General features: G+C 35.8%; 1 protein-coding gene across 1 annotated transcript in view; it reads right to left on the reverse strand.

The window, feature by feature from the left end:
- Positions 1-4,562: 4,562 nt before the first annotated feature.
- LOC149779154 (uncharacterized) overlaps positions 4,563-14,041 on the reverse strand; it is a 52,136-nt gene continuing 42,657 nt past the window's right edge. Inside the window, exons 6-9 of the mRNA XM_089939717.1 lie at positions 13,737-13,930; positions 11,648-12,039; positions 9,625-9,917; positions 4,563-8,923 (exon numbers count right to left, since the gene is read on the reverse strand). Coding sequence (XP_089795843.1) covers positions 8,562-8,923; positions 9,625-9,917; positions 11,648-12,039; positions 13,737-13,930 — 1,241 coding nt within the window. The 3' untranslated portion in view covers positions 4,563-8,561. The remainder of the gene's footprint in view (positions 8,924-9,624; positions 9,918-11,647; positions 12,040-13,736; positions 13,931-14,041) is intronic.

Below are 14,041 nucleotides of genomic sequence, written 5' to 3' on the forward strand. Positions count from 1 at the left end.
ACCAGTTTCAAACTGTAAGAAAGAAGCTGAACTCAGAAGTGTGCAGGTTCGATCTTGCTTTATTTAATTAGTTAGTATTCTGTGTAGAAAATTACACACGCAAAGTTATACACTCCAGATATAAAATTACACATAAAATTATTATATTCATTCAATGCTTACCAGCTTCATTCAGTTCAGGAATTTCGTCTTACAAATATGACATAATTGATACAATATATATTGAGCTAATATAGCCAAAATATAACTAACATTTAGTAAGAACCAAATATTTTTAACTACTCTGAAATCGTTATATAGTAAATAGAAATATTGAATGATTGACCATAAACGCCAGAATACCATGATATGCAACCTTATATGTTTTTTAGTTCTAAATTGAATTATCATGAAGCATGAAGTAGGCAGTGAAATCGTTTTCAACATTAATCTAATTAGTATAATTAAAAATAACCTAAATTCCTTATAAATGTTTTAAAAATGTTTTAAAAAATCCATGACACTACATTTGGCACTTCACACCATATATTAAAAATGAATATAGTTTATCAAATGAGACATTTTTCACTATGTCTACAAACAACTATTTATTGCGTTGCAGCATGAGACGAGAAGACTTTAACATGCACACGTGAGAGAAGAAGGCTTTAACATGCACACATGATACGAGAAAACTTTAATGTGCACACATGATACGAGAAAACTTTAATGTGCACACATGATACGAGAAAACTTTAATATGCACACATGATACGAGAAAACTTTAATGTGCACACATGATACGAGAAAACTTTAATGTGCACACATGATACGAGAAAACTTTAATGTGCACACATGATACGAGAAAACTTTAATGTGCACACATGATACGAGAAAACTTTAATGTGCACACATGATACGAGAAAACTTTAATGTGCTCACATGATACGAGAAAACTTTAATATGCACACATGAGACGCTAAGACGTCAACATGCACAAGCAGCATCTTTAGAATGTAATAAAATGAATCGTTTCTTTTCTACAAAGAAGTGGCAGCTCTCAGGAATGAACAGTTACGATCTTGCCTCACGAGTCATCTGGGCGGCTACTTATATATAATCTGAGGCTTGGAATGCGTTCACCCTTGCTCCCCAAAACGTCATTGTCCAGAGCTAATGAACGCAACCTCTCACTGTGGACACACGAAATCGCGTTTTAACGCATTCTTTGCTTCAAAGTGGTCAACAGATAAGGTGAAGGTCATTCACATGACCTTAGAGGTCATCGCTTTCCTATCACCGAAACATGTGAAAACTTGTTGACGTAAAATAATGAAGAAGTCGATATCATATGGGGCAATATCCCGGATCGTGCGTTTTCCCGTACGTAGCATTGTATTGCAAAATCATACATCAATTACTAAAATATAATATAGGTTGGATCACTGTAATGTAACAAGCGTTGTATCCTTCAGCTACTACAATGTTTCTACTTTAATTTAAATCTTAAAATATCTGAGTCGTAGCCATACAAATTGGATTTTATGAAATATCAATACAAATTCAATTGCAACATTATTGCTATCATCATCAGGCGTGCAAAACAGACTCTGGTCTCATCACTAATCTGTTTTGAACAACTAAGAGGAACGGTGTCACGAAGTTTTTATTAACTTTTAGCAATTAGTATTCTTCGACCTTATTGTTTGGATGTTGATGCTCTTTCAAAGCATTTTTAGAACATTTCATGGAACTTTTGTTCTGGCTTGGTTTCTTGGTTCTAACGGCATATTTAACACATTACGGGCTATGTCATGCCAATAAAATAGTAGCTATGTGTCCTTCCCAAGGACAAATCGAGACCTGACTGGTCTGGGCTGGTATGGAACCCCTACCAGCAGATTTAATGGTATGGAACCCCTACCAGCAGATTTAATGTTATGGAACCCCTACCAGCAGATTTAATGGTATGAAACCCTACCAGCAGATTTAATGGCATGAAACCCCTACCGGCAGATTTAAAGGTATGGAACCCCTACCAGCAGATTTAATGGTATGGAAACCCTACCAGCAGATTTAATGGTATGGAAACCCTACCAGCAGATTTAATGGTATGGAAACCCTACCAGCATATTTAATGGCATGAAACCCCTACTAGCAGATTTAATGGTATGAACCCCTACCAGCAGATTTAATGGTATGGAAACCCTACCAGCAGATTTAATTGTATGGAAACCCTACCAGCAGATTTAATGGTATGGATCCCCTCCCAGCAGATTTAAAGGCATGGAACCCCTACCAGCAGATTTAAAGGCATGGAACCCCTACCAGCAGATTTAATGGCACGGAACCCCTACCAGCAGATTTAATGGTATGGAACCAACTACCAGCAGATTTAATGGTATGGAACCCCTACCAGCAGATTTAATGGTATGGAACCAACTACCAGCAGATTTAAAGGTATGGAACCCCTACCAGCAGATTTAATGGTATGGAACCCCTACCAGCAGATTTAATGGTATGGAGCCAACTACCAGCAGATTTAATGGTATGGAACCCCTACCAGACCAGCAGATTTAATGGCATGGAACCCCTACTAGCAGATTTAAGTGCCGTCGCTCCACCAGCTGAGCTGCCACAACTAGAGTTCATGAAAGACAGCACTGTTGTTGAAACACCGATTTCATAGGACAGCACATCATGAATATGCAATTCATTAATCGTAATAAATACATTTGCAAGTGGCTTTCTTATGATATCACATAATACATTCTTTCTCACTATCACATATTTCATGAATACATGTTTTGTATTGAAAGTAGCTTTTATTTTTATTTTATCTTTATTATTATGAAAAGCATCTATGCATTGGGGTTGTTCTTTTTATTTCAGTAATTGCAGGCTGATAGCTTAATTGACAAAGTGAGTTCAGCACATTATTAGCATCAAATGAAAGAGTTATCTCCCTATTCGTAGCCTCATTTGGAAGAGTTTCTCCCCATTAGTAGCCTCAAATGGAAGAATTATGTTCCCATTAGTAACCACAAATGAAATAATTATCTCTCCAGCAGTAACTGCTGTAATTGCAAAGAAAGTTAATCTTGGAGTATGTCACTGTGTATTTACGTTTCCAAATATTCTTTCATTCTTATGTGTCACATAAATTAAATACCGACTATAAATTCATCATATCGTATAAAACAGTACACTGTAGTATAATGCATAGTACGATGGTACAGTGAGTTTGATTTCACTGGAACAGAGAAGATCAGGAACCGGGAACACAATTCGTGAGTGATCATTATTTAGTGACGTCCAAACTGTACACAGCTGGGTGCGATAAACACAGGACCACATTCGGTTGGCAGAATTACACGAAGACCTCAGATTTCTTCATCTCCACTTTTAAGATACTGAGTGTGATTAGCATGTACAAATGCACATCTTGTTCCATATCGAATTAGTAGTTTTCTATTCAAATTGTAACATCACATTCCTCTCTCTCCCTCTCGCTCGCTCGCGCGCGCGTCAGTTCACACTGTCACAAATGAAATCTCGGATGCACTTTGTTTTCAGGGAGGGATAGCTCTATTTGTACTTCTATTTATCAAATCTCAGTAGAATCTCAGGATGTGGATCTCGTTTCTATAATTCAATAATTATTTGTTGGAAAGTGATCACAAATTACTTCACTTTTATTGAAGATATTTCCTGATGACAGTCATGTATACTATATGAATATCTAATTTATTTGCTTATGTTCATGAATTTACATTCTGCACTCTCAGAGCTACGTAATCGTTACTATGGGTCATCATAGATATGCACTTTGTTCTTTTTGGCGTTGTCTTCTACAAGGCAAGCAAATGTTACATAGTCTTTGTCTGTACCCGTTTTTAAGGTCGCTCACCCTGTTCTGATCGTCATAGCAAACTTAATTAAGATTTCTTGCTTTTATCACTTCAACGTGTAATAGGGGTGACATATGCAACATACAAACAAGCATTTTCAATTGAAGCGGGAAAATTTATAAACGTTTCACTTAAGTTATGATATTGAAACTAAATATCGGTATGATACGCAACGTTTTATGCTAGAAATCATATTGTACATAGTATATGGTTTATTTTTAATATCGTGTAGGATTTCAAAACCGAAGATACAAATCTAAAGGTCGTAAGTTTGCAACAGGGTCTGTTCAAATTCAACTGTGAACCGGTGTGGCTTAGCGGTAAGCATATTAGATTTGCAATCAGTGAGTTGCAGGTTCGAATCCTGCCCAGGCCGGAATGGGTTGTCTCCCGTGGTAAGTCTCAGGACAAGCTTGTGTAATTAGTTTGTTTGAGGACTTAAAGAACTGTCATGCGCTGTTAGACACAACTCAATCAATCAATAAATCTATCAACTAAAGCTTTGTAGCTTTGGAAAGTAAACACTAAATAATTTATCTTGGTATCTTTTCATTATATTCCTAATGATGTAATTAACAGAATCACTGTTAACTGATGAATATGAATTAAACGTATAAAGCAACGATACAATCAAACTCAAGATCAATAAAAACTAGTATCAAAAACAATTCGTTAGAATACCAAAATCTTTTGTACAAAAGAACAGGAAACTTTCATCTTAAAATTATAAATTCATTAACTTGTTAGGAAGGCAAAAGAAAATCTTAAGAAAATATTCAAAATCACATACTCATGCTGAAGAAAGATTAGGCATAAAAAGATATGTTAAAATACCTGACGTGCCTACCCTACTTCTAAAACACGCAAGATAGAAAACACATATACTTTTATTTTTATCCAAAATAATCTTACTTTAATCTGTAAATATATTATCTTAAGATAATTACTTTACCAAGTAAATTGTTCTACAATCCAAAAGTACATGCCAGAATAACATAAGTACTTAATGGCTCCTTCTCTCTCACTCTCTTTTCGAAAGTAACAAAAAAGCTAAGCGATCGACCTGCTTTGTGAAGACATGTATAAAAAACGCATAATAGAGAGAAAATGTGCTTTTGCTTTCAGTTCTTTTTTTATTGCAATAAAAGCCATATTTAAATAGTAGAATAACTGCGTGTTCCTTACTCACTTACTTGAATATAAAGCATGAATAACTACGTGTTCCTTATTCATTCCCTTGAATATAAAGCATGAATAGCTGCGTGTTCCTTATTCACTCACTTGAATTTGAATATAAAGCATGAATAAATGCGTGTCCCTTATTCATTCACTTGAATATAAAGCATGAATAACTGCATGTTCCTTATTTATTCACTTGAATATAAAGCATGAATAACTGCATGTTCCTTATTCACTCACTTGAATTTGAATATAAAGCATGAATAAATGCGTGTCCCTTATTTATTCACTTGAATATAAAGTATGAATAACTGCGTGTTACTTATTCTCTCGCTTGAATATAAAACATAAATAAATGTGTGTTCCTTATTCATTCACTTGAAAATAAGGGATGAATAACTGTGTGTTCCTTATTCACTATTCGAAAAGTAAACTAAATATCTGAACAGCTCATGTAATAAACATCTGAATAGCACATGTAATAAATGCAGCAATAAAATTTAAAAGGAAAGAACTATTATGCCGTTTAATAAAATATTCTTCAAATTTCAAATTCCGTTTGAGAGTTTGTTTTCTAAAATGTGAAACTTTGATTATTATGGATACTTTATACAGTACATGATACATGATATTCTACTGTCATGAAGGCAACATGGGCATCCAGATTACAGTCTCGCTTAAAACCGAATTAAATAAATCAAAAATGATGTCGACGAACTACAACATAACATCAAGCACCGAGGTTCTTTCTGAGATTTTGCTTCTATTTAAATGTTCCTCGTGAGATCTCTCAATAAAGTGTGATGCTCAAAACAAAACGTCAGCAACAGATAAAATATTGAAAATTGTATTATAAAGAAAACAATTGTAGAAAACAGTTACAAAATATAGATGGACGGATAGATATATAAAAACGTGCAGGACACAGAATAAATGGTACCTTATTTGCTCAGTCTGTATCACAGATTATGACTAATTATTCAATTAGTATTTACTAATATCGGTATCACAGTCTCGAAGTGCTCATTAAACATAGGCAACAAACTGAGTAAGGGTTCATCTTGTCGCCAATGTTTGGTTCATTTTAGAATACAATATTGTGTTCTAAGCATCAAATAAAGACAGTAGTATCTAATTTAATAGAAACAAAACAAAACAAATACGAAACAGGCGAACCCTACAAATCAAGTCATTTGCATTAAGTGTTTTAAAACGGTAGCGTGATAATGTATGCATTAAATCATGATAGGAGATACATTATGAGCAACATGATTGTTAGTACAAGTAGCATGAATTAGTAACACAAAGTTTTGATAGTAAAGGTTGGTATTACAAATATGTGACTAACAGCTCGCAGCATCTCTAAGCAGCATAGTGTTTAGGTCAAGAGGGTTGGAAATACCAGTCTGTGACTAACATCTGTCATCAACGCAGGGTTTTAGTCATAAAGGTTGGTAAAACAAACTGAATAAAATGATGCTGTAAATTATTAAACATGCTCTTCAAACTTGTATGTACTTATAAATATTGAATACAATTTTACTATGCCGAAGCATGAGGCTGCAGTATGTGTCAATCAACTTACTAGCAATAAGCACAGAAATGCACATTAATTTTTTTAATTTCTTATATGCATAGTTAACATGGTTAGTGCTGTATCATGTGACTACTGTTGTGTTCTATGCAAGTTTTAATTTATCAATCATCTATAAGAGTGATATAATGGGAGGGAAAGACTATCGGAAGGGGCTTAGTTTGGGCGCCACGGTTTATTAGTTCAGGTGCACCGTAACAGCTTTGGCGCTAAAAGTTCTGGTTCACAAGGTGTTCATTAGTGGGCAACTGTGCACCAATAATGTCTGGTTCACAAGGTTTCGGTTAGTTGTTGTTGTGTGGTTTAACGCCATTTTTCAGCACATTATAGGCTATACATGGGGGACTGTATGAATGGTGGAAGAGAACCAGGGTAAACCCCGGAAAGAACCACCGACCCACGAGAAGCTACTGGCAAGCTTTCTCACGTACCTACATTGGCCGAGCCAGAGACTCGAACTCACACAGACAGAGGTGAGATGGTAGTGATCCGTAACGCTGAGCCACTCGGGGCCACTGGTTTTCGTTAGCCTGCAAGGGTGCACCAATAATGTCTCTTTCACAAGGTGTTGATTAGCCGGCAACTGTGCACCAATAATGTCTGGTTCGCTGGTAGCATACTCATAAATATAATGCATTTATGGCTGTATTTATATGCGCAATGAACACAACTTGAGTTTTTAGATGGAGATCTAAATTATTCAAATTCAATTTAAATTCCAAGTACAAAAGGAGTGAAAACACGGTTCTTGAAAAACAGTCGCAAAATAACAATTCGGTGATTATTAGTTTGCGGAAGGAAATTAGACTTTGTAGCAATTTTACCATGGCCACACCTAACTTTAAAGTTGATTTATACATTTTTTAGAATGAGAAAAGAGCATCTTATATATTAACACCTACATTTGTCTTTCTGCCTGCCAAAAAAGAGGTCGCGAGTTCGAACTCGGGATGGCATCTCAAATTTATTAAAACCTTTTTGTATTTTTATCATCAAACTTTCTTTTAGACTCTTTCATCGCATTTATTTTAAATTTTTATTTTATTTTTTTATTCCCGTCCTGGGACGGGCAATTAACCTAGTTAATCATACGGTCTTTGATAAAGAAGCGAGTTGCACGGGTTGTGTACGCTGACCTCCATTAGCAAGCAACACATTGTAGCCGCAATACGCAACAAGTGCTCTACAAAGAATGGACATTCAAAACATGTCTGCCGAAAAAGTCCACTAGCTTGTAATCAAAACTGGGGAGTGTAAAAGAAGTGTTTACAACAAATGACGTCAATCATTATCATTTGAAATAGCACACTGTTGTAAATTTCCTATTACGATGGTACAGTGAATTAGAAATGCCAAACAGTAGTAAGTATTCTAAAGTTAAAACGGCGATCTGCAAAATAATCCAGATGTTCCATATCAGTATACCAACAGATAAGATACAAAGACAATATTACTGGCTTAAGGCACATTGAAAAGCACATATTTGCATATACAAAAATAAAACAATTGCTGAAAAATCTTGTACACTTATGGCCACAAATAATATAGTCGCAAGTATTTACTAGCAACACTAGGTGCTGTTACTTATAAAATTAAAAATGTACAATTAAAAGACAATTTAGGTTCCTACTTATTAAATTTCATGTATTTTTAAACATAATTAATCCTGTATAACCATATTTGCAACACTATAAAATCCCGAGAAAGGACACGTACTGCCTTTGAAACAGATATATATATATATATATATATATATATATATATATATATATATATATATATATATATATATATATACTTAACTAACTTTTTACATTTTCTAGGAAAATAGACGTTTAACAAATATAATCGTCAGCCTGGGGTACGATGATTCATAGGAAATAAATATCCCCCACATATTAAAACAAAAGGATAAAGATGATGGAGGTAAGAATTACATGCCAAGGGATAGAACGTAGGTCATTATGCCCTGTATCTGATGCTACCAAACTGACTTGAGTGGGTAAAGGTAACGCGTCGTTTGCAGATGGCCTATTCACATGTTCAGTCTCGAAAGTGGCTGGCGGCTTCGATTGTATGAAACTTGGTGAATTTGAAGATGCATCTGTTTGTGTTTTATATGTAGTGTTTTGCGACACAGAGGTGCGAACTACTGGTGCCAGTGTTGATGGAGTTAGTCTTATAATACTTGGAGATGATGATGTCGATGGTGCTGTTGATTTCTGCTTTGTGGTTCCTTGTGGTACCAGTGTTGTCACGCCTGTAAAGAATCAATATGATTGCCTCTTTTGATTTCAAGCCATATATTTTACTTTATTATTGGTTTAGTTTTGCAAGCGTACTATTTGTTTACAAATTTCCCAAAATGTTTCTTTTCATTCTTCTGCTAAAATATCAAAATAGCAATTCCGTTAATATCTTATATTTTTTTTTAAATTTGCAGTAAACATGAATTATGCAGAATGCCGTGTCCTACCAGCTCCGTTCAAGATCCCTAACCCAGTATATGATCTTGATTTAGTCTTGGTCTTTACCCTGTCCCGAATCCAAACCTGACATTAATTTGAAAAGTTGGTTACTACAGCCAACTTCTATAAAACGGTGAGAAGTACATGCTTTATTTAAGACCGATCAATGGATCGAGACTTTACATTTCATAATTTTATAAACTAAGGTAAAAGTTAAGGTTGACTCCTGTTCCAGAACAATACAGACAACAATGCTGTTGTAAGAGTTATGTCGCATTTCTCACCTTCTGTCATTGCTTTGGAGTTGAGACAATGAGAAACTTCCAGCGTGCAAAAATTGTCTTGTGGTGGTTTAATAGAAGCAGTTCAGCTTTTATGAAAGTTTTTGATAAACAAACCATGTCCATTGTCACACACAGAAAGATGATATATTCGGATTACGACTAAAAAGTCAGTTGTAAATTAATTCTGTGAAGATAAGAAAACAACTTACCAACTGAAATGTCATTATTTATATTTTCTTGCCTAGGGTAGACATAAAACGGATTACTGGACACCTGGAAAGACGTTTCCGGCGCATCACGCTTGCGACGTCCGCTAACTGCATTCTTATCAGTGGCATTACAACTTTGGTCACACTGGGCAGTTGTTTCCGTGAGTAAACACACAAGGCCATCGCAGTGTATGTATACAGTGTCAAAGTTCACAAATTTGAATGTCTGGTACCAGAATCCAAACATCGAATTGTTAAACGGATAGAAGGTAAGTGTTGGCTCATGTTCACATCTGTAATGCAATAGTAGTTCCATTTAAACAGTTTCGAATTCCAATCATAGTTCAGAAATATACCGTCGGACCTGATATGTATTGTCCTCACTTTTCCCTAGGCATTAAAGGTAAATAATGAAACTCATTTGACGACATCGTGTCATTCAATATCTTTTTATTTCACTGTTATATACGTTTATGTATAACGCAAAACAATAATTTTTAGCTTACACGACACACACGTCCGTACGGACGTACATACACACATACGTACGCACGTACATACATACATACATACATACCTGCATACATACATACAGTCAGTCAGTCAATCAATCGACCACGGACATCCACCACAGCTGTAATATTGGATAAGAAATATCACTCCAGCTGTTGATATTTGTCCGAATGGATGATTACAAAAGACAAACATAGTATTACATCTAATGGTGTTGTGCTGCTGCCGGGTTGTATCCATGTAGCTTTATAATGATTCCCAGACTGGATGGTTTTGTGACCGGATATCTGCATTATTTAATTTGAAAGAATGCTGTGATTCGTATACTTTTTGTTACTTGAGAGACCAGTACATTGTCTTCAAAAGAAAAGCGGGTTTAGATTCTTCCACAGGCTATAGTTTGATAGTTAAACCACGCTTGTCATGGAGATAGGTCTCACTGGTTTGTTTCGTATTTTGACACCACCTCATTTTTTAAGGTAGAAGGCATGAACCTAATTATCACAAGCCTAGCATTTATAAATTCACACATAAGCGAAATCTATAATGTGGTTTAGATTTACTTTGAGTTAGGCTTGAAAACAGTTGGCATGTTGGTGACTGCCTGTTACAGTTAGATGAGCATTGGAGATCAAATGCGTAACTTGGGCTGCAAATGAGCTGCCGACTTGGCTTACGTATTTATGTGTGTCTGCTACAGAGGTAAATATCTAAAAATCTAGATGGTTGAGGGGTGATGAAAAGTATGCTAATTTGTTATAGTATTAGTGAACTTTATTCATGCATAAGGCACATACTGATTCTTTTAGCTGCCTTGTCACAGAAAAATATTCAAAATAGCTATTTCTTGTCAAAAATGAATGTAAAATTTAGGGGTTGGTGGCAGTCTTGGTTCAGTATAAAACCACCAGTTGCATCAGGAATTAACCTGATTACTGCAGTCAAAATCTCACATGTGAGCGTTCTACAAAAATTATTAGTTTGTTTTTATTTGTATCTTCAGTGTAAAATTATTCTCATTTTTCTGTAATTGGTCATTGTCGGATGAAAATTCACCAGATAAACTGTCCAGTGAGACCTAAGGTGCACAATCCATACCGCGTGGTAGTAGCAATGTAAAGGGGAATCACTGCATTATAAAAGGCGGCTGGGCGTTTCTCTAAATCGACTTCGTGTGTATCATGTTGGGCATCGTTATGGGTTTTCTCAGTTTTCCCACATTTTCAGTTTAAATGGATGAAAGTGCAGCAGATTTACACATGTTTTAGTTTTAGTCTAGCACTCGGAAAAATATGTGTGGTAACTCGACCATAGTTTGACATACATAAGCACTACTGAGGTTTCATATGATAGTCACCCGTCTTTTCACAAAGTCACAATAACACACACACACACACACACACACTATATATATATATATATATATATATATATATATATATATATATATATATATATATATATAGAGAGAGAGAGAGAGAGAGAGAGAGAGAGAGAGAGAGAATCATACTTGTTCTGAAATAGTGGATATTGTACAGGGTCACTTCTATTCGCCGATGGTGTTGCAATACAATTTGAGACTACCAATTTGATGTTTTGTGCTACGTAAGTCAGGCTCAAGGCAGCGCTGAGATAATCTCCCAGGGTCAAGCGAACCGGATATTGAGTCACGAGGTTTGTAAATGAGTGGTTTTGGAAGAAATTCAGAGTGACTATAAACTGCCCAGGAGCTATTTGAGTAACGGTCTCCGTAAGAGGCACGACTGGCTTTTGATCTGTGATACTTTTGAGGAATTCGCAGGTGATCAGAATCATGTACGTGTTAACTCTCACTATGTTTCCGTCAATGTAGGTGCCAGCGTACTTAACTGTATTCTTATAGAATATGTGGGTTGCGTTGGTCTGGAATAAAGACAGAAAACTTGTTGAACACATGGAAGATGCTTGATCAATTTCATCCCTAAAACTCGAGATGGAAGATGTCGGGACGATACGCACATTTTACTTTTAATTTTGACCCCAGCCCAAACCACACTCGTTTCCTAAGTTATATTTTGTTGCTGTATCAAAAATCCGAACATTTTCGATTAATCTGCTTTCAATCGTGATAGAAAACATGTTCACCTTCTTTCCATCAGTGTAAACGAAAGGACGAACCAACATATATAACTGATACAAGTTTTGTTATCGTTGTAGGTATAACGCCGTGTTTCAGCACACGATAGGCTGTGCATGGCGGCCAGTAAATCTGGTGGCGGAAGAAAACCTAGGTAAAGACCACCGACCCACTGAAACTACTGGCAAGCTTTCTCACATACCCACATGACTACTGAAATGTGCGTATATAACTAGCATATATCCTTATTTTCCGAGTTATTAGAACACAGATACAATATCATTCCATACATCTGACTTTCTTTAGAGATCTTGGAACATAAATTAGTATCACTCCGTATATCTGACCTTATTTCGAGTCCAAGGAACACAAATACAGTATCACTCCGTACATCTGACCTTATTTCGAGTCCAAGGAACATAAATACAGTATCACTCCGTACATCTGACCTTATTTCTAGTTGTTAGAACATAGCTACAGTATCACTCCGTATATCTGACCTTCTTCTATGGCATACTATCTAATATAAGAACATTAAACATAAGAGATTTCTTTTTTAAAGTTGTATATGCTGCTCCATATGTTTAGTTTAACTGACATAATAAATGCAAACATTAAGGATCTGATAAACAAAATTAGTTTACACAAAACACAGCATTCATCAAAATGGCCGCTGTTCGTCCCTTCTGTACAAACTGTAATTGAAATTGTTATTACGTTCATAATAATTACAGAGCAAAATGTATACGGATATGAGAATACTAACATTACATTTTTAAAATGTCAATAGTCACAAGCCAGTAAGATTTGAGGGTGGTAATTAACCAAATCGACTTTTTCACAAGCGAGGTAAGATTTGAGGATGGTAATTAGCCAAATCGACTTTTGAGGAAACTAAATGAGGTAAGGAAATCCCAGTGATAGGACTTATTTTCGCGAAATCTGCCAAGAACGACAGATGAAATAACTATGTTAGTGTTGTACTCTATCACAAGTTTAACCTGATTTATTGAAAAAGTCGTGTATAACAATATGACGTTATTTATGTGCGATCATTCGGTATCACCTTGACGCCACGTCACAACCTGAGACAACCAACCTGACATAACCAGACCGTGACAAGAAAAACAACGATTGAAAAATTGCGAGATTCTTTATCACATGAGATGGGTCTCAGGTAGAGACTAGTAAGGTTTTAACCAGACTCCCAACTAAAATAAGGGTATGGACGAAGCACGGTCGCCGATAATTTTCTACCTATGTACTTCTGTTTCACAGTCAAGGTCACATGCCACGACACTAAATTATCTAGACCAGCCAAGCTGGTTTATTACATGTTCCCATAGGCCTCTTCCGCAACATTCCAAAGAAATGGGTACCACACATGCGCAATATTCCAGAGAAAGGATTACCACGCATGTATAATGTTTTTAATACTGAATTGTAAATGGTCGACATTTTAAGTGAATATTGTATTTCCTACCGTTGCTAGAGTTCCACACTGATCAAATGGTATGGAAATGGTGACATAGTTTAGGTCTGTACTTTTGCTCATGCCACACGTGCCGTTGTAAGGAAGACTCAGAGTTAAATGTTTCTCCTCCAGATAAGGATCTCTGATTCTGCTAAAGCTGGCGTTCATCCGACCATTGACACACTGTAGGACCGGCATTGGAGCTAGAATGACGTGTAAACATCATCAGTTCTAATCTGCACTTACCCCGCACACAAATTCGGATATCAGTCTTTCTTTAAGCGTTTCATAAAGTACAAAACTACGCTTTAAAT

This window comes from Sinohyriopsis cumingii, chromosome 17 (assembly GCF_028554795.1).
Source record: "Sinohyriopsis cumingii isolate HCF-2022 chromosome 17, ASM2855479v2, whole genome shotgun sequence".
NCBI classification, from domain to species: domain Eukaryota; kingdom Metazoa; phylum Mollusca; class Bivalvia; order Unionida; family Unionidae; genus Sinohyriopsis; species Sinohyriopsis cumingii.